Raw genomic sequence first — 18343 nt, forward strand, 5'->3', positions numbered from 1 at the left:
GCCACTCAGTCCCACCCGGCAGCAGCCGCGCAGTGAGCTCAGCTGGTGCACCGTGTGCGACGGGGACTCCAGACCCTAAGCCTGGGCTCCGGCCACAGCACCTCAGGGTTCCCACCCGAGGGCTGCCTGCTTCCAGGGGCGCCCGAACACCCGTCAGGGTGATCCTGAGGGACCCGAATGGGTGTAAACTCAAACATACAACTAGATGAGCGGGGACAGGGAGGCCAGACCCAGCCGCCGTCTAAGACCAGCAGATTAGGTTGCCTGGGTGTAAGCGATCAGCAAGGCCTGCCCCTGCAGGGAGTCCGGCTCTCCTCCGCCCGCCACTGGTAAGCCATCTTTGCCAGCAGCTCTGGGTCCCTCTCTGTGGACAGTCCTCGGCCAGGACCCACGCAATGTCCAACCTGGTTTCCGCGATCAGTGTCCAACCTGGCTTCCTCAATCAGAGAACCGCGGCGGAGGTTTCTCAGCACAGCTGTCTGTTCAGTGGAGTGAAAGCAACGGCTCGGAAACTACTCACAGTCCCCACCCTCCCTCAGCCCCACTCCTGCTTCCTCCGTAATCACTGTACGCAGTTCAGTGGCATTGCTTTTTGAAAAGTATCCTGGGTGCCCCTTGCGTCTGAACTGTGGCCTCACCAAGGATTACACATCTGAGAGTGAACCCATCTTTCTTTTTAATGTTAAATCTGTTCCTTACCTATTTTTTAATCCTTACTCACGGATATTTTTCCCATTGATTTTTAAAGAGAGTGGAAGGGAAGGAGGGGGAGGGAGGGAAGGTTAGAGAGAGACATCGATGTGAGAGAGACACATCAACTAGTTGCCTCCTGCACGCACCCCGACCAGGCCGGTGAATGGAGGGGAGGGGGGCTGTGCCAGAGCTTCCTGTGCCCGCGAGCCCCCACCGGGGGCTGTGCCAGGCCTGCAGCCTCCAATGGGAAAACGTAAGTAACAGCAGCAAAGAGGGCACAAGCTGGAATGGTTCAGGAAGACAAAGACCGGCTTCCCTGACAATCACTAAACCATAACTAATCTCATTTCTTCTTCCAACGTTTCCCTCTGCTCAGAGTCCTACGGGGCCTCCCTCTCTCAGTGCAGAGGCCTGGCCCGGGCCCTGTCACAGGAAAAGGCCTGAGTGGCCACTCACCTGGATGGAGTGACACTCGGTGCTGGAGTTGGGGGGCAGATGGGAGAGACAAGAGGGGAGACTGTCCGTGGATGCCATGTGGGGGAAGCAGTCCCGTAAAGGGTTACCCGGCTGTCACACCACCTTGGGGACACCACTGGGAAGAGTCGGAGCTGGGATAGGAGTCACGGGCCCTGGAGGGCAGAAGAGGCAGCTATTAGGGCAGGAGAAGGGATGGGGCGGAGAAGCCGCTTCAGAGAAGAGAGAACAGCATGACCCCGTCCTGACCCTGCGGAGCCTCCTAGAAGCTATTTTAGTTCCTTAGTATGAACGTCAGAGATAGACCTGTTCAACATTTCCAAGGTCAGGAAAGGCCTGCCACGCAAAGCCCTTTAGGCGCCCTACGTGTGGTCCCTGAGGACAACAGTCATTCTTCAGCAACCCCGCTCACCTGCCCATGTTAATTGAGTTAATTGACATTTGCCTCCCCCATCACCACCTGTAGGGGCACAGCTGGGACGATCATCAGCTGTAGATGGTGCTGTGTGACCTCAACGTCAAGGTCAGCCTGCAGAGCTGCAGAGAGGCCTACAAGCAGCGGAGACTGTCCCTGGTCGGCGTGTCATCTTGAACAAGTTGCTTAAACACTCGTTTTCTCAAGTGTAAAGTGAGGGGTAGGTGAGTGGCTCCCAATCTTTACTGCCCATGTGAATTACCCGGGTGCCTTGTTCTAATGCAGACTCTGAGTGTGTCGGGCCCGGCCTGAGATTCGCTCCCAGTGGATGTTGATGTCACAGGACCCGATCCACTGAGCGGCGAGGGACTAGATGACTATCCTCTTGTATCTAAAACGTCATCTCATTCACCATCCTTTGCCTCCGTAAGGACCAAAATCCCGCCAACCCCCGCTTCCTCCTCCAATCCATTCGTTTATCTCAAATGCCGTCTTACAGCTCCACTCAGATGCCCTGTAAGTCCTTAACACTCCAAGCTGTAAAACCGAAAGCACGACTCTGGAAAGCCTGCTGTCCCTTAATGTCCCCAACCCCGGTAAACAGCGCTGCCGCCCGCCATGCTCCAGCCACAAGCAGGAGGAAGCCCGCCCTCCCGACATCCAGTCAGTTCCCCAGATCTTCCTAACTGGCGCCAGGCTCTGTCCGCTTACAGAGCGACACGGGCAAGGCCGCTCCACCGCTCATTCCACCAGGCTTCCAACTCATGGCTTCCTTCTCCTAGATTCTCGCACGTCCCCGCCGCTGGGATAACCCCTCACCCATTAAACAGGAGCGTGAACCAATTCCTCAGGGAAAGCCTCCCCAACCCCTGAGTCAGAACAGGGCCCCTGGTCACAGCCGGCTCTGAAACACTTGGCTTATTTGGGGTTATTCACCCTCTGTCTGTGCTCATGCTTGTTGGTGGCAACCTTAGCTATGTGCCTTGCACACGACAGGTGTTCATTATTTCTTAGTCCTCATGTCAGCTGCCAACACCCCCACCCCTAAAACTTTTCACTTTGAAATTCCTTTTCCAGGATTCTCGCCGACTGCTTTCTTAGATTTGGAGTGTCTCCTGCAGGAAGCAGGGGGGATATTTCAAGTTCACTGTTTTAATCCGAAAGTAGAGCGCGCTGCCATGTGGCTTCTTGGATCTAGTCCCCGCTAGTCCCCCCTCCCGGGAAAACGAGGCAGAGCTCGCATCTGCTGAGCCGCCTGAGCTGGGGAGGCCACAGCAAGCGGAGGCGCATGGGAAGCCTCGCAGGACGCGCTCCTGAGTTTTCTGGACAACAGAGGTGGTCATTGCCACTACCCGACGGGCAGATGCTGCACGTGGCGCGAGCCTGGGTGAGAGCCGTGCTGGCGGCAGAGGTGCTAGGACTTACGTGACTGTAAGCACTCCGTATCTAAGAGTGGTCCTAGCCACGAGCCACCCCAGCGGGCCTCTCCCAGAGGTGTGTCGGCTGGGACTCCACTGGTCAGGCCCGCCCTGGCAGAGCCACATCCAGAGAACAAAGGGGAGGGGGAGGCCAGGGCTGGGGAGAGGCGTGAAGACCGCCCGGTTTGTTGACAACTGGAAGGCTGTCTGTGCAGTTGGCGTTTCTGGAGCGTGGGGAGCGCTGCCTCCCAGAGAATGTCCTCTCTCTCAGGTGGACACTACACCACATGACTAGATGCGCTCTTTCCATCTTTACCAGCCAAAGCCACAGGCCACCGAGTGCAGATGCTCCTGTGAGGAACACCAGTCACCCACAGGTGAACGCAAAGAAACAGACTTTCTGTCCTAAGAGGTTTCTGTCCTTCTCTCGTGCAAGGGAGGTCACCTTAGGAATGGAGAGAAAGAGGGTCACATGGAGGGACCCCAAGCTGATGGATGTACAGGGCCCCCTAACATATCAACAAAGCAAATTAAATAAAAACAAAACCCACCAGCAGCTAGCCCCTTAACAGCTTTTAAAACGTGGGGTGTAACCTATAAAGTTGTGAAAGCTTCCCGCTTTATCACTGCTTAAGACCTCAAGAACTGATTTCCACTTACTCTCCTTCCTCCCTGATCTAAGTCAAATCTCTGGAGGCTGAAAACACAGCAGACGGGCCGCGGGGCGTGGGGCCCTGGCCACAGGATGCCCAGGCCCAATGGCAGTGCTGTCAGGACAGGCTCCCTTCCCGTCACCCCTCCAACAGCCTCCGTGAAGTTGTAGAGAAAAATGCAACTGAAAAACCATCCTCTCTAGAACATTTACATACCACACAGCACATCAAAGCAAAGGGAACTACGAAGCACACCACTCCGAGTTCCAAAATAGACGCAGGCCCTGCGCATAGCAAAACCCAGTCCTAGTGTTAACACCCAGATGGACTCCAGAAATAAAAGTAGACTAGGAAACAATCCGTTTAATCATTCACGGAACACAGTACTCACCACACCAGTCAGATTCGTACAGAATCCATGCTGTGGACTCGGGCTCTCTTCACTGACTACACCTCCCGCCTGTGCCAGGCCCTCATGCCAGGACCCCAGTGAGAGCCCCATAAAACCCCCAGGCGGATACTAGTTATTCCTCTGGGACAAAAAGACGAGGGTAAGTTGCCCAGGATAAGAGGAAGGATTTGGACCCAATTCTGGGGCAGGGCCTCTGCCAGCGTCTGCGCGCTCACACCAGTGGCGAATGCCCCAGAGACGCCCCCCGCTATTCTCACGGAGGACCTCTGAGATTTGGGAAATCAACTTAACACGTGCCATTCACGGGACACCTGAGAGCTACTGACAGGATGTCACATCCACACACTTCGAAAGATGACAAAAAGGAAGCAAACTGTGAGTCTCATATACTTGCACCTGGTAATTTCTGCCTTTCTTGGAGGCCTGTTTTAGAGCACTGTGTGATGCCATGCGAGCTGTGAGCTGTAATTATTTAACTACATACAGAAACTGCAATAGAGCACTTGGAAACGCGCATACACTGTCAGGCGAGCCACACGCTCCTCCGGCCTCCTGAGCTGTGCCGGCTGCAGGCGCAGCATCCCGTGAGGCACTTCTCAGCCACCGGCGCCCGGGCCCCACTCACAACTCCGGTCAAAAATCCGTGTGACCGGCCCACCTGCGACTGTAAATCTGCAGGTGAGTCCACTGCGTAGCAGAGTGGAAAACTCCTGTTTGATTGATGATGCTGATGCAACAGTTTAAGATCACCTGGAGTTCACCAAAACCGCCTGTTTGTAGGTCTTGCTTTCCGAGTTGCTGGGCAACGAAAGCGGGGCTCAAGTGAGCACCCCCACCCTCCTCAGCTGTCCTGGCCTCGCAGCAGGCCAGCTCGCTCGGGATGTGCGTGAGAGGGGCCTCTCTCCTTAGGGTCACTACTTCCCTGCATGATGCTAAGATCGTAGAAACAGCCATTTTCATTCCAGAGACGGAGAAGCCGTTCTCCACTGTGGCACCTAACGCAGTGTATCTATGAGAGCGGTTCCCCAGTCCGCCACCTGGGCTCTATCTGAACCAACTCAGCCTTTCCTGCCGGGGAAGCTGCCCTCGGGCCCAGCCCCCGTCCTGCCTGGTGGTCAGGCCCGGCCCCCGGACTTTCCCTGGCCCTGAACCTCCCATGTTTACTGCAGTCGCAGCTAAAGAACGCAGGGCAATGGCAGTGACTAATGAGTTAACACCCGGAACAAACCCTTCAAGAAAAGCCCCCAAAATTCCAAAGGTAGCAATTTCCAAAAACTTAATTAGAAAGATAACCAAATAAACTGTGGTCCAACCACAAAATATTTTATTAAAACCTGCACAGCCGTGCTGTGCTACAACCCAAAACCCCTCGAGGATCTTTCGGGAGCTGAACACACGGTTTTGGACAGCATCCCACTGGCACCAGGACCGGGCCACCCCACCATCTGCACCACTTCCTCTTCCTGCAGCAAAAACATGGCCACATTCCCGGCCTTTTTTAGCCAACAGGACTCCTGTTCCATTGCTCTGCCCTTCAGCCAGGTGAGGCTGGTAGTGGCACCTGATGGCAGTACAAGGAAGCAAGTCCATGGCGCAACGTGCGCCTCCTCACTGCTCTGAAGCAGCAGGTCCAAGCCCTGCTGCACATGGCAGGAAGCATGCAGGCCGGCCCTGACATCTATACGTGCAATTCCCACCCCTCTATAACGCCTTCTGTAAGTCCTCATCAAGGGCAGAGAGAGAGAGAGAAAGGGAGAGAGAGAGAGAGAGAAACCAAAACCCATATATGATCCCCGAGTGGGAATTGAACCAGTAACCTTTCTGTGCACAGGATGACGCTCAACCAAGCCACTCCAACCAGACTCCAACTTAATAAATGGACTTACCCTCAAGATAGGAAATTATCGAAAACCACTGTTTTGGGGTAACAACACAGGAGCTAGAGAAGCCAGCTGTATATTGTAACCTGTGGGGTTCCCAATGCTCAGTTGTTAGGTTATTTATGTGTTTAAATCACAGTGTTTTCACTGGAGAAGTACCTTCCTGACTTTGAAGAAAATCTAAGGTAGGAAACTGGAAAAAATTAACAATGACAAATACCTGTGCTCTCCGAGTTCAGGTGAATATTACCCAGCACAGCCATGACGCCAGAAACACCCTGGTTCTTTATCACTTCTTGCCACGGGCAGCTGACATCTGGGACCTTGGCTGTTCGTAACGCCAGAGAAAGACAAACACACAAGCCAGCGGACCACTTACCTCACTGACTCTTCCACAAAAAGTATGCAGTGCGTTCAACACAGCGCCACGCAAAAGTGACCAGTCCAGGGGGCAAGCGGCTGACGTCCAGGGAGTCCCAGTGGACGCACTGCCGGGACCACTATGCATGGAGAGGGATGACAAGAATGAGATCAGCGGTCTTCTCAGGGTCCTTCTTGCTCTTTGTACTAAAACTTACTTGAGGCAGGTCCTCCCTCCTGGAAACACGTCTAGAGGAGCCGTGGTTAGGAAACGAGGACTTCTGCTCTCCTCCTCCTGGCAGCGAAGTCTCCCAGGACCAGTCCCCGCCATCCCCGGCAGGTTCTAAGAAATCTGAATGTGGTCTCAGGACCCCAGTCAGTTTCACCCAATCTTAACCTCAAAACTTCACTTTTTTCATTTATGGCACTAAGAGCAAGTTCTGTATCTAAAATGAACCACTTCAAAAATTAATATAAAATGAGGTCTGAACTTGTATTCCGAAAGTAATAACAAAGGCAGGCCAAAAGGAAACGGGATACTAGCCTAGAAGAAATCTGGCATTTGCTCTCTCTCCTGTGAATATTGTTATTTCCTTATACAACTTATGACAATAAGTTTAACAACACGGGTCCTAGAAAAGAGGGCACAGTGGCAAACCCAGTGGTCATTCTGTGGGCTCACAGAGCGACTGCAACCCGAGTGACCTTTTACTTAGTTCTAAATTCATTAAATAAAAGCCTAGGTTGGTGGAGTGCCAGGTCGTGTGCAATATGCCACTTACCTAGGTAAACTGCTCAGACCCTAAGAAAGAGCTAAAGGGAGTTTCTTCTTCCATGTGGTAAGTGTAAGAGTCGTATGCAGACAACCTCAAGTTTACGGGTAACATTCAACTGTGTACGTTTTTGCCTTCTGAAAGCCACCTTAACATATACGTATGCAGGGTAACTTACAGGAAGAGAAGACATTGGGTGAGAAATTCATCCACTGCAGCAGGATTCCAACACTCTGTACATGAAAGCTCATCACGCGCCCAGACGGGGGTCTGGAGGAGGACCGCTAGGGTTTGTATCCCTATTGCTTCCAAGCAGGTCACAGCCTGTCAGAGACATCTCCTCGCGCTCACATCCAGCCTAAACACGAGACTATCAGCACGGTGCAGCCGAGAGAAACCGTGAACAACGTCACCGTTCATATAAAAAACCGGCTTTAAAAATAAAAACGATGCGTTAAACCTCCAATCTTTGAGATTTTTGAAGCCTAGGTCCATGTAACTCTTCTCCTTTTTGCACATGTGACTGAACTTATACTCATATACCGACCAGACCATTACCTGGACCAGGTGAGCTGCATAGGAAGATTTTACTATGTTCACATTGTTCTGAAATTAATTTTAAAAAAGTATAGTAAAGAGTCTGAGGACAAATTATTCAACTGTTTATCATACATAAGACCGCATGACTATAATACAAAGGGGATTCTTTTCATTTAACGTTACAATATACACAGCAAGTCCGGACCAGATCTTACAATCTGCACACAGGTATTTAACCTTTTCCATGCTGTTTATGTTTACAATGCACAGAAGTCCTGTAACCAAACCGTGTAGGAAAGCACACAAAACTGGACTGTAACGTAACACAGTGTGCAGAAGCATTGGGTTGTATGACTTCCTTTATGTAAGTAGCGGTTTAAAAACTGCTTTCGTTTTTTGGTGCTTTTTAAGATGTGGCAACCAGCACAGAAAAAAATGACCTGACCCATATGGTATCACTACCTTATATTCCTAAACAGCAGTAACTACTGAGTTCCTTTTGATATTGCTATACTCAAGATGATATCCTTTTATTCACTGTAAACCTTTATGAACTACCAAGTTCAAAAATCATCCACAGGCTTGACATTTAATTACAAAATAAATATGGATTTCCTGATTAACAACAAAAAAATTTTGTGTGGTGTATAAAAACGGATTATTTCCACGTTTCCATTCACATTCACATAGTTTTCAGCCTTTCTTTTGTCACTGTTTACATATAAAAACCTGCTTTTGTTCAGAAAAAGGTTGACCTAGTCAGCCACATGGAATTGACCAATAAGAAGTGGTGTGGTGTTCTGCTGAGTTGTTTAGAACAGGGTTATCGGCAGAGGTAGATTACTGCTTCTTTTCTAGGCTTCTTTTGATCCTGGACAGGTAAATTACTCATCTTCATTCTCCCGATTCAACCGCTCAAAGGTATAACACTCTACAAGTGGTCAATTTAAAATGGGAACACAAATTTAGCAACTGCCAGCCTGTGCTACATTAAGGCAGCATAATCTCGGAACTAGGCACCTGCCCACACCAGCCTGCTCGCTGCAGGTCATGTGCGGGGCCTTGCTTCACTCATGCTCTTATTTGGACCTGTTGGTGCAACCAAGGTCTTGCTCTCAAGCTTACGTGTAGGTCAATCAGGAATACAAGAATCAACTGCTGGCTCAACAGCTTCTGGATCCAGTGTCCCTTCCCTTCCGAAGCCTGAACACATTTAGAATGTAACAGGTGTTGTAGTCTTGAGTTAGATGTCAATCTATTATGTTCAGTACACAGATTGCTGTAAATGTATTGGCTATGGGTTCAACAGTTCCAGTTTTGTTTAAGCAATAGTACAGCCATAATTTTCAACTGACATTTAAAAATGGTCTAGTTACACCTTGTGTCAAAGTGCAGAACTGCTACATTATTGGTTACAGACATCTATGTGCTATAAAAACAGCTTTGGTACAATAAATTATCAAAAAAGAAAATAAATTTTTGTAAAATTCACAGCATAATTGTGAGGCAAAAAAGCAGTCACATAAAATTCTGCATTTTTTAAAAAATGTTCAGGATGAACAGAAGACGTCTTTGTGCAGAAGAAATGGTGGAGATACCACGTGCCAAGAAAAAGCAAAAGAAAAGTAAAAAGCAGGAAGGGACACAGCTGTAGCTATTTCCATCAGAGCAAACCACTACCTCTGTGACCTTCAACCAATAAGTCAGCTTTATGACACACGCAAAGTGACCTTGCAATACCTTACAATTAGTGGGTCACAAAAGTCTATTTTAAAAGAAAGGCCTCTTGAATTACCCATTCTCTGTGTTTTCAGCATTAAGGACTGTCTGCAAAAGCATGTCCAAAGTGATTGCATCTGAAATGGTAGGCTCTTCTAATTTTGAGTCCAAATCCATAAGGCCAAAGGTTATCCCAAAGACCACCACTCAGACCTCCCCAGGACTGGCCGCGACTGACCCGTTGATTGCTTCTCAGTGCACCTTGGTTGGGAGACCAGTCACGTTCCGTTCCTCTCTTACTGTGGCCTCTCCAACAGGAGACCCACAGGATCCCATGTCATTGCTGCTTTGCTCCTCAGTAGGTTCAGACAGGAGAGTTCTGATCCCCGCCACTTAGCATGCTTACTGTGCCTTACACACTCCAATACCACCGTCCCTTCCATACAGCTGAAGGTGATGTTTGTGTGAGCTGGAGGTCCCTCTTCCTGACAGTACTGCATATCCGTGCCCAAATGTGTTTAGAGGACTTAAAAACCCAAATTCCCCACCCCCACCCAAAACAAAACAAAAACCCAAAAAAGGGGGGAAAAACACCCTCATGGGGCCCTTTATGCAAATTAGGTGCAGTGCCTTTTTATTTTAAAATTAGTTGGCAAATGACCAAGACCAACATCTGAACATTAACTTTTGTGGAATAGAAAGACAAAAAAAACCACTATGACTGGGATGTGGCAAGTTAAAATGGGGGAGGCAAAAAGAGGACACCTCTGAGCTATCCATGAAGATGGGTTTGGACATGGCTCTTTTAAAAACTTCATCGTCCCTTTGCAATCTTTTCAAGTTAAAAAAAAAGTCAGCTTTGCCCTCTTGTAGCGGTTCAGTGTGTTAATCTCCTTCTGATTCAAGCAGCTTTGCACTTTGTTTTTTTTTTTGTTTTTTTGGAAAAAAACACCACTTCTATAAAAACACACAAGAAACAAACTCAAGTTTCAATTTAGTCACGAGCTAGCTACAGGACTCTGTTGCACACAAACTCCTGTCATGGGGGACTCTTCTCTATCAGCCCCTTGCCTCATTGTCAGAGGTCCTTCAGTCATGTAATGTGCAGGACCTGTATTAGCAGAAAATTGGTATGTTTGATGTCCAGCTATGCCAGTCTCTTGGCGGGGATTGGAGTAGACGGTTAAATTAACGTCCATAGCTCCATTCTGTCCAAAGTCCAAGGTATTAGCAGCCACTGGGCGATTCTGGTAGGCCTGATTGCCTTGATTACCAGTAGAGGAGGAAGATGTAGAGGAAGAAGTAGTTGAGGAAGACAGAGATGTCATGGAGTGGTGACTATGGCCAACCTCCATAGAATCCTGGGTAGAGGAGCTATTCGTTGGAGAATTGTAGACCCTTGGCCTGGTCCGGTTACCCAAGGCTTGTTGTCCATGGTGGTGGTGGTGGTGATGGTGGTGGTGGTGGTGATGGGAACTGTTTCCATGGTGATGATGCAATGCATTCTGTTGAGGGGCTACATGAAAGGTTGTTTCTTGAACAGGATGAGTTTCGACAGTGACCTGTGTAGGAGCTTCAGTGCCTGACCAACCAAGGGGAGCAGGAAATTGCTGACGCACCTGTAAGAACAGACGTTTGGATTTATACGGAGTACTGTTTCAAAGTTTTCATCTTCATTCAAAAGCTACAACACTAGCATTTACATCAACTAGAGAGGAAGGTTTTGAAACTTATGTTAGTTCTATAATGCAAAATCCCAAACATGTTCAAGAGTGCAAAATATTTTATTAAGCTATAATTTTTAGCAAGTTATACCCATAAACAGACTCATGTATTTCACACGCCACTTATTTTTCCTTGGAAGTACCGTCTATGCCAAGGACAAGTAAATTTTTTTCTGGAAAGATAGCTAAGTACATATTTGAGAGAGTCCAAAAGGAATTCTTTACTTTCCCCCTAAAGCCCTTCTCTCCATCCTTCTGTTCCAATACAGCACTGCTGTCCATTCAGCCGCTCAACCACTCCTCTATCCGAACCAACACAATACTGCTGACACTACCTTCAAATTAGATCCCAAACCTGGACACTTTTCTCCATCTCCATCCCAGGCCACTATCATCTCTTGCCTAAAATTATACAACAGCCTCCTCGATCAACTTCCACCTTCCATCCTTGCCTTTTTCCAATCTATTCTCCAAAAAGCCAAAAGAATAATCTTTTTAAAAACACAAATCCAAATTAGGCAAAGAAAAGAAATAAAAGGCATTCAAATTGGAAAGGATGGTATAAAACTATCACTATTTGCAAACGACATATACAGAAAATCCTAGACATAAAAAACTGTTAGAATAAACAAATTCAGTAAACATATTCAGTTAGAATAAAAAAATCAATACAAAAAATATGTTGCATTTCTATAGACTAATAATGAATTATCAGAGAAATAAAGAAAATAATCCTATTTATAACTGCATCTAAAAGAATAAAATAGCCCTGGCCAGGTAGTTCAGTTGGTTAGAGGTTGCAGGTTCGATCCCCAGTCAGAGTACATACGAGTCGTAACCAACGACGAATGCATAAATAAGTAGAACAACAAATCAATGTTTCTCCTCTCTCTCTCTCTCTCTCTCTCTCTCAAATCAATCAATCAATAATAATTTTTAAAATAAGCATTACACTCCTTGATTTCAAACTAAATTATAAAGATATAGTAATTAAAACAGTATGGTAATGGCAATACAAAAAGATACATAGTTCAATGAAACAGAGCCTAGATATAAACCCATGCATACGATCAATTAATCTATGACAAAGGAGCCCAGAATAAACAATGAGGAAAGGACAGTGTCTTCAATAAATGGTGCTAAGAAAACTGGACAGCCATATGTAAAACAATGAACTGTGACCACTACTGACATCATACACAAAAATTAACTCAAAATGATGAAGACTTGAATAAAAGACCTGAAACCATAACTCCTCCAGAAGAAAACAGGGAGAAGCAACTTGACACAAGGGTCTTGGCGACGATTTCTTTAATCTGACACCAAAAAGTACCAGCAACAAAAGCAAAAATAAATAAGTGGGCCTACATCAAACTGAAAAGCTTCGGCACAGCAAAAATGAAACAAAACCTATCAATCAGGAAAAAATATTTGTACATCATATATCTGAAAGGGGTTAATATCCAAAATATATTAGAAAATAAACAAACAAAAATCTCACAACTTAATAGTAAAATGACAAACGAAAAAATCCACAACAATCTGATGAAAAAACAATGGATGGAAGATCTGAATTGACATTTTCCAAAAAGGATATACAAATAGCCATCAGATAACTGAAAAGATGCTCAACATCATCAATCATCAGGGAAATGCTAATCAGAACCACAATGAGATATCACTTCACACACATAATAGTCAGAATGGCTATGATTTCAAAACAAAACAAAACAAAAAACAAGTGATGGCGAGAACGTGGAGAAAAGAGAACCCACATGCACTGTTGGTGAGAATGTAACTGATGCAGCCACCATGAAAAGCAGTATAGAAATTCCTAAAAAATTAAAAATAGAACTACCAGCCTGGCCGGTGTGGCTCAGTTGGTTGGGTGTCTTCCTGTGCACTGAAAGGTTGCTGGTTCAAGTCCCAGTTGGGGCACATGCCTGGGTTGTGGGCTCAATCCCTGGTGGGGGGCGTGTAGGAGGCAGCCAATTGATATTTCTCTCTCTCTCTCTCTCTCTCTCTCTCTCTCTCTCTCTCTCTTTCTGCCCCTCTCCCTTTCCTCTCTCTCCCTAAAGTCAATAAACTATTATTTTTTAAGAAATAAAAATAAAATAATATGATCCAGCAATCCCACTTGTGGGTATTTATCCAAAGAAAACAAAAACACTTACTCAAAAAGATACATGCATTCCCATATTCATTGTAGCATTATTTGCAATAACCAAAATACAGAAACAATCTAAGTGTCCATTAATGGATGAATGGATAAAGAAATTGTGGTGTATATAAAATGGAATAGTATTTAGCCATTAAAAATGAGGTTTTGCCTTTTGCAACAGCATGGATGGACCTCAACAGTATTATGTTTAGTGAAATAAGCCAGGCAAAGAAAGGTAAATACTACATGATCTCTCTTGTATGTGGAATCTTAAAAAAAGAAAAAACAACAAACAACAAAACAACAAAAACCCTCACAACATTCATATATATAGAAAGACTGGTGGTGGCCAGAGGCGGGGGATTGGTGAAGGGGGCCAGAAGATAAAAAGAAAAATGCAGTTAATATGAAAGCACAATCCTAATCACTTCACTACAGTGGGGCCTTGACTTACGAGTGTCCCGACTAACGAGTTTTTTGAGATACCAGCTGTCTCTCGGCCGATTTTTTGCATTGAGTTGATAGAGTAATTTGAGTTAACGAGCTCGGTCTCGGAAGGAATTCGTAAGTCAAGGCCCCACTGTATTTAAAATCTTTTAATGACTTCTCATTGCACTTAGAAACTAACAAAATAACCTAAAATTCATCCAATGGTCTGCACAAATCAGGCCAATGCTCATTTCTCCAACCTTTCCCTCTAGCCATCCTTCCTCCCGCTCCCTGGGTTCCACCACACAGGGTCTTCCTTCTATTCTTCTACCGGGTTAAGGTGTTTCACATGTCACAGGGCATCTGTACGTCCTGTTCCCTTCTGCCTAGGATGCTCTGATTTCTAATTTCTGCTTGGATGCTTCTTCATCTTCATTTCAGTTCCAGAGTCTTCCCTGACCACTCTGGCTAATGCTGCGCCAACTCCTGTGGCAGAGACTGCTAGTTGTCCACAAAAAAGCTACTCTTCTTCTTGAGCACATGGCTGCACTACACTTCCCAGCCGCTCCTGTACTTAGGTATGGCCAGGTGACTCAGCTGTACTCAATGGAATGTACATAAAAGTTTCTATGTCAGGGCAGGACATGGCCCACAAAATACCTACCCAAGTCCTTCTGTCTGCTGAATACTGCAAACAACTAGGCCTCAGGGAATGAAGGAGCCACACAATGGTAGGAGCCCAGGACACAAGGAGAGAGCCATGTCACTAAGTTGAATACCTACTCTGGACTGTTACATAAAAGAGAAACTTCATATTCTAAGCTATCATGTATTGGGGGTCTACTGATATCCATCTGGCCTAGTTGAATTAATACATCCCACCCAACAAATAGCCATTTTTTATTACACTAGAGGCCTGGTGCAGGAAATTAGTGCACTCAGGGGGCGGGGGGTGTCCCTCAGCCTGCCCTGCACCCTCTCACAGTCCAGGAGCCCTGTGGGGAGCGGGCCTAAGCCATCAGTTGGAAATCCTTAGCACTGCCATGGGAGGCGGGAGAGGCTCCCGCCACCGCCGCTGTGCTCACCAGCCCAGCTTCCCACAGGGGGTGCACACTGACCACCAAGGGGCAGCTCCTGCATTGAGCATCTGCCCCCTGGTGGTCAGTGCATGTCATAGTGACTGGTCGTTCTGCCGTTAGGCCGAAACCAGCTCTCCGACATCTCCTGAGGGGTCCCAGATTGCAACAGGGCGCAGGCCAGGCCGAGGGTCCCAACCAATGCACAATCAGGGCCCGGGAAGGATGTGGGAGGTTGGCCAGCTGGGGAGGGACTGTGGGAGGGCTCCAGGGTGTGTCCAGCCCATCTGGCTCAGTCCAGATGGGCCAGACCCCAGCAGTAAGCTAACCTACCAATCAGAGCATCTGCCCCCTGGTGGTCAGTGCACATCATAGTGAGCAGTTCAGTGGCCTTAGCATATCATTAACATATTACATTTTGATTGGTTGAATGGCCAACTGGACGACCGGACACTTAGTGTATTAGGCTTTTATTATATAGGGTTACCCTGCCTTATCTTTGTTTTAACAGCCAATGTTATCTGCACTTTCTATTCCTTTGGTTAATGTTGCTTATTTACTGTATCACTATAAGCTCCAGGAAGGCAAAGCTCGTCTCTACGCCAGCAGCTGGCACAGATCATTAAGTATTCACTCAACAAAGTGGTCTGAGAACCAAAATTCAAAAACACAATTGAAAACAATCCAGTAGAAAAAAGAGGCAGAAAATCCTCAGAAAATACTAATGGTTCATAAACTATGAAGCTACTAAAATTAATTCATAAGAAGAAATAAGCAAAATAAAACTATATTTCAATAGCATTTTTCATGTCAGACTGATCCAAAGGTGATCACACTGACTGTTTCTCCAAACTCTGTTCGTGGGAAACAAAACTGGCAAAACTATAGAGAGGGCAATTTGGCAACAGCTATCAAAATTAAAAATCACATTACTCTCTGACCCATCAATCTCACGCCTAGGAATTTATATCACAAACTGCGTATGTGTGGGATGACATGTGTGATTTATTTATTACAGCATAATTTGTAGTGGTCAAAAAAAAAGCTGACAATAAGCTAACTGTCCATTAACAGAGGACTGCAGAGGTGACTTATGGAATATCTAAGCAACAAAATACTGTGCGACTGTTTTTTTTTCTAAAGAAAAAGCTATCTGTGTACTGATATGAAAATATCTCTAAAAATATATTAAACAAATATGTAAAACATGTTAAGAAAAAAAAGATGTGAAACAGTGTGTATCAGATACAAAGATTAGGTGAAATGCATATATATTTTGTTTGCATATGCATGAAATATCTCAAAAAAAGCCAACTAATAACATAAATTAGAAATTGGGGGTCTACAGGACATAAAAGGGAAGACTTCATTGAATCCCCTTTTATATTACTTATTTTAACCATGTGAATATATCAACTATTCAAAAACTACATAAGGAAGGATTTGAGGCCCAGCAGAGGCTGGCCAGTGCTGATGAACAGTAGCAACTGCGCATCTGGTGTGCGTGGTCTTTCCCGTGGCATTCGGGAGCCCAGTCACAAGAATGGGGAGTGAAAGTCAACAACTTCAGTGTTACTTCACTCAAATGACACACTGGTCTCTCATTACAAAGTACCATAACAACAGTGTTCAGTGATTTAATTTATTATTTTACAAAGCAAGGTTACCACCACCATATGCTTCACCTCAATTTTTTTAAAAGTTATTACTTAAGTGAGATTCTCTTCAACAGGTTTAAAACCTAAAAGGAAAAAAACACAAAAAACAAAACAATGTGGAGTTGAAATCAAACTACAAACTGATTCAGAACATAGAACTACTGGTGCTGAGAGATCACAGGTGGGGCCCAGCCAGCGTGGCTCAGTGGTTGAGCCTCAACCTATGAACCAGGAGGTCACGGTTCAATTCCTGGTCAGGACACATGCCCGGGTTGTGGGCTCGCTCCCCAGTGTGGGGTGTGCAGGAGGCAATCCATCAATGCTTCTCTCTCATCATTGATGTTTCTCTCTCCCTCCCTCTCTGGGATCAATAAAAATATATTATTAAAAAAAAAAAAAAAAAGGAGTTCCTTTCAACAGTGTTTAAAAAAAAAAAATCACATGTGGGGCAGAGTGTAGTCATTAAGACAGTGACCCAGGGAGTCACTTAATCGAGGAAGTCTCAGTTCCCAATGTAAAATGAAAATCCTCACTGCATAAAGCTGAAAATTTTGCTGTAGCAAATGAGATAAAGATGGAACAAAAAGCAAAACAAGAGACATTTTCAGCAATGGCTAATGTGCACCCAATAAATGTTAACTATTTATAAACGAGGGGGGACTGCAAGGATGTGCTTCTTCAGTTATAATTCCTTATGGAGGAAGCTATGAACCTTTAGAGAACATGACATTCATTCTACAGGCACTCAGCACCCAATACCACTAGGCCTGAGTGTGGCAGGAGACGTGCACCAGGTGGGGAGAGCTCACCTGGGGACTGTGTGTCTCACAGTCCATGGCCTGCACGGCGGCTGAGAAGTGCCCGCCACTGTGCCGATGCTGGTGCGTGGGGTCCGACCTGGCTCTCCCACTGTTGCTTGTCCCCGATGACCCACCTAAAGTATTGCAACACAAAACAACTGTGAGTATAAAGTCAGTTTTGTTCAAGTTTATCGTCTAAAACTATAACATTAAAATTGAAAGTGTGTCACACACAAAAATCTGCATTAAGAGAAAGTCACCGGATTCCTGATTCAGTTCTTGCACATCAACCCTGAACTACAACAGATCAAGACGGTTTCGCTAGGGGAAGTTGAAGCATGTGGACAAAGTATTTCCATTTAAAAAACAATTTAAAATTTTGGTTAATAAGGAGTTTTGTTTCCAGCTACCAAGCAGAACTTATTTACTAACTGCAATGACTAGAGGTAGGTGAAATGAAGCCTCCCCACCCCGTGAACAAATGCCTGAGAACACTTTAAAGAACCCCGCCAGGTAAAGAGACAGCAAATGTTCTGAAGCCTCGTCTGCGCCCGAGGACAGACCTGAGCTTGACGAAGTGCTGGAGGTGGTGCCCGAAGACTGGGACTGCTCCATCGCAGGGCTCGTGGACACGCTGTTACTTGTGTTTGTACCTTCATCAGCTGTTTTCTTGAAAAAACTGTGCTGCAGGGCATAGTAAGGTTGAATTCGTGTTTTGGGGTCATAATCAAGCATCCTTAAAATGAGGTCTTTGAACTTCAAGTAGTCAGCTACCGTATGACCCGACTCCCCAGCACGACGCCCACCAGGTCCTCCTGTTTCTACTCCAAGAATATTGTGAAGTTTGCGGGTTCCTGGTGGTTTATACTCCTAAAGAGAACAAAGACAAAAAGGCTTTCTCTAAGTTTGATGGGATATGTAAACGTCTACTTAATTTCAAATATGCTAAAATATATTACAGATTGAGGCCTTTATTGAAATCTCTTTAGATTTACAGTTAAGTCCTCTAATGTTTTTTCACGTTATTATTCCAAATGCACTGTGGTTAGAAAATTTCAAAATAATCTTGAGACCAAAAATTACTATAAAGACCATCTAGGCCTGGGTCAATAAACTATGACCTGGTCCAGGGCCTGTCTTTGTACAGCCTCAGGTATG

The 18343-nt window shown here is 46.0% G+C and overlaps 1 protein-coding gene across 4 annotated transcripts in view; it reads right to left on the reverse strand.

Annotated features, from left to right (window-relative positions):
• Nucleotides 1–7723: 7723 nt before the first annotated feature.
• DYRK1A (dual specificity tyrosine phosphorylation regulated kinase 1A) overlaps nt 7724–18343 on the reverse strand; it is a 126531-nt gene continuing 115911 nt past the window's right edge. For 3 of the 4 annotated variants that reach the window (XM_070407200.1, XM_070407201.1, XM_070407199.1), the window contains exons 10-12: nt 17749–18055; nt 17195–17319; nt 7724–10956 (exon numbers count right to left, since the gene is read on the reverse strand). In XM_070407200.1, the coding sequence (XP_070263301.1) occupies nt 10336–10956; nt 17195–17319; nt 17749–18055 (1053 nt within the window). In that variant the 3' untranslated portion in view covers nt 7724–10335. Of the gene's footprint in view, nt 10957–16329; nt 16469–17194; nt 17320–17748; nt 18056–18343 lie in introns of those variants that run through there. The other variant, XM_070407202.1, reaches the window with a different exon arrangement.

Source organism: Myotis yumanensis, unplaced genomic scaffold, assembly GCF_028538775.1.
Source record: "Myotis yumanensis isolate MYYU_CA2020_CCGP unplaced genomic scaffold, mMyoYum1.0.hap1 SCAF_2, whole genome shotgun sequence".
Taxonomy (NCBI): Eukaryota; Metazoa; Chordata; class Mammalia; order Chiroptera; family Vespertilionidae; genus Myotis; species Myotis yumanensis.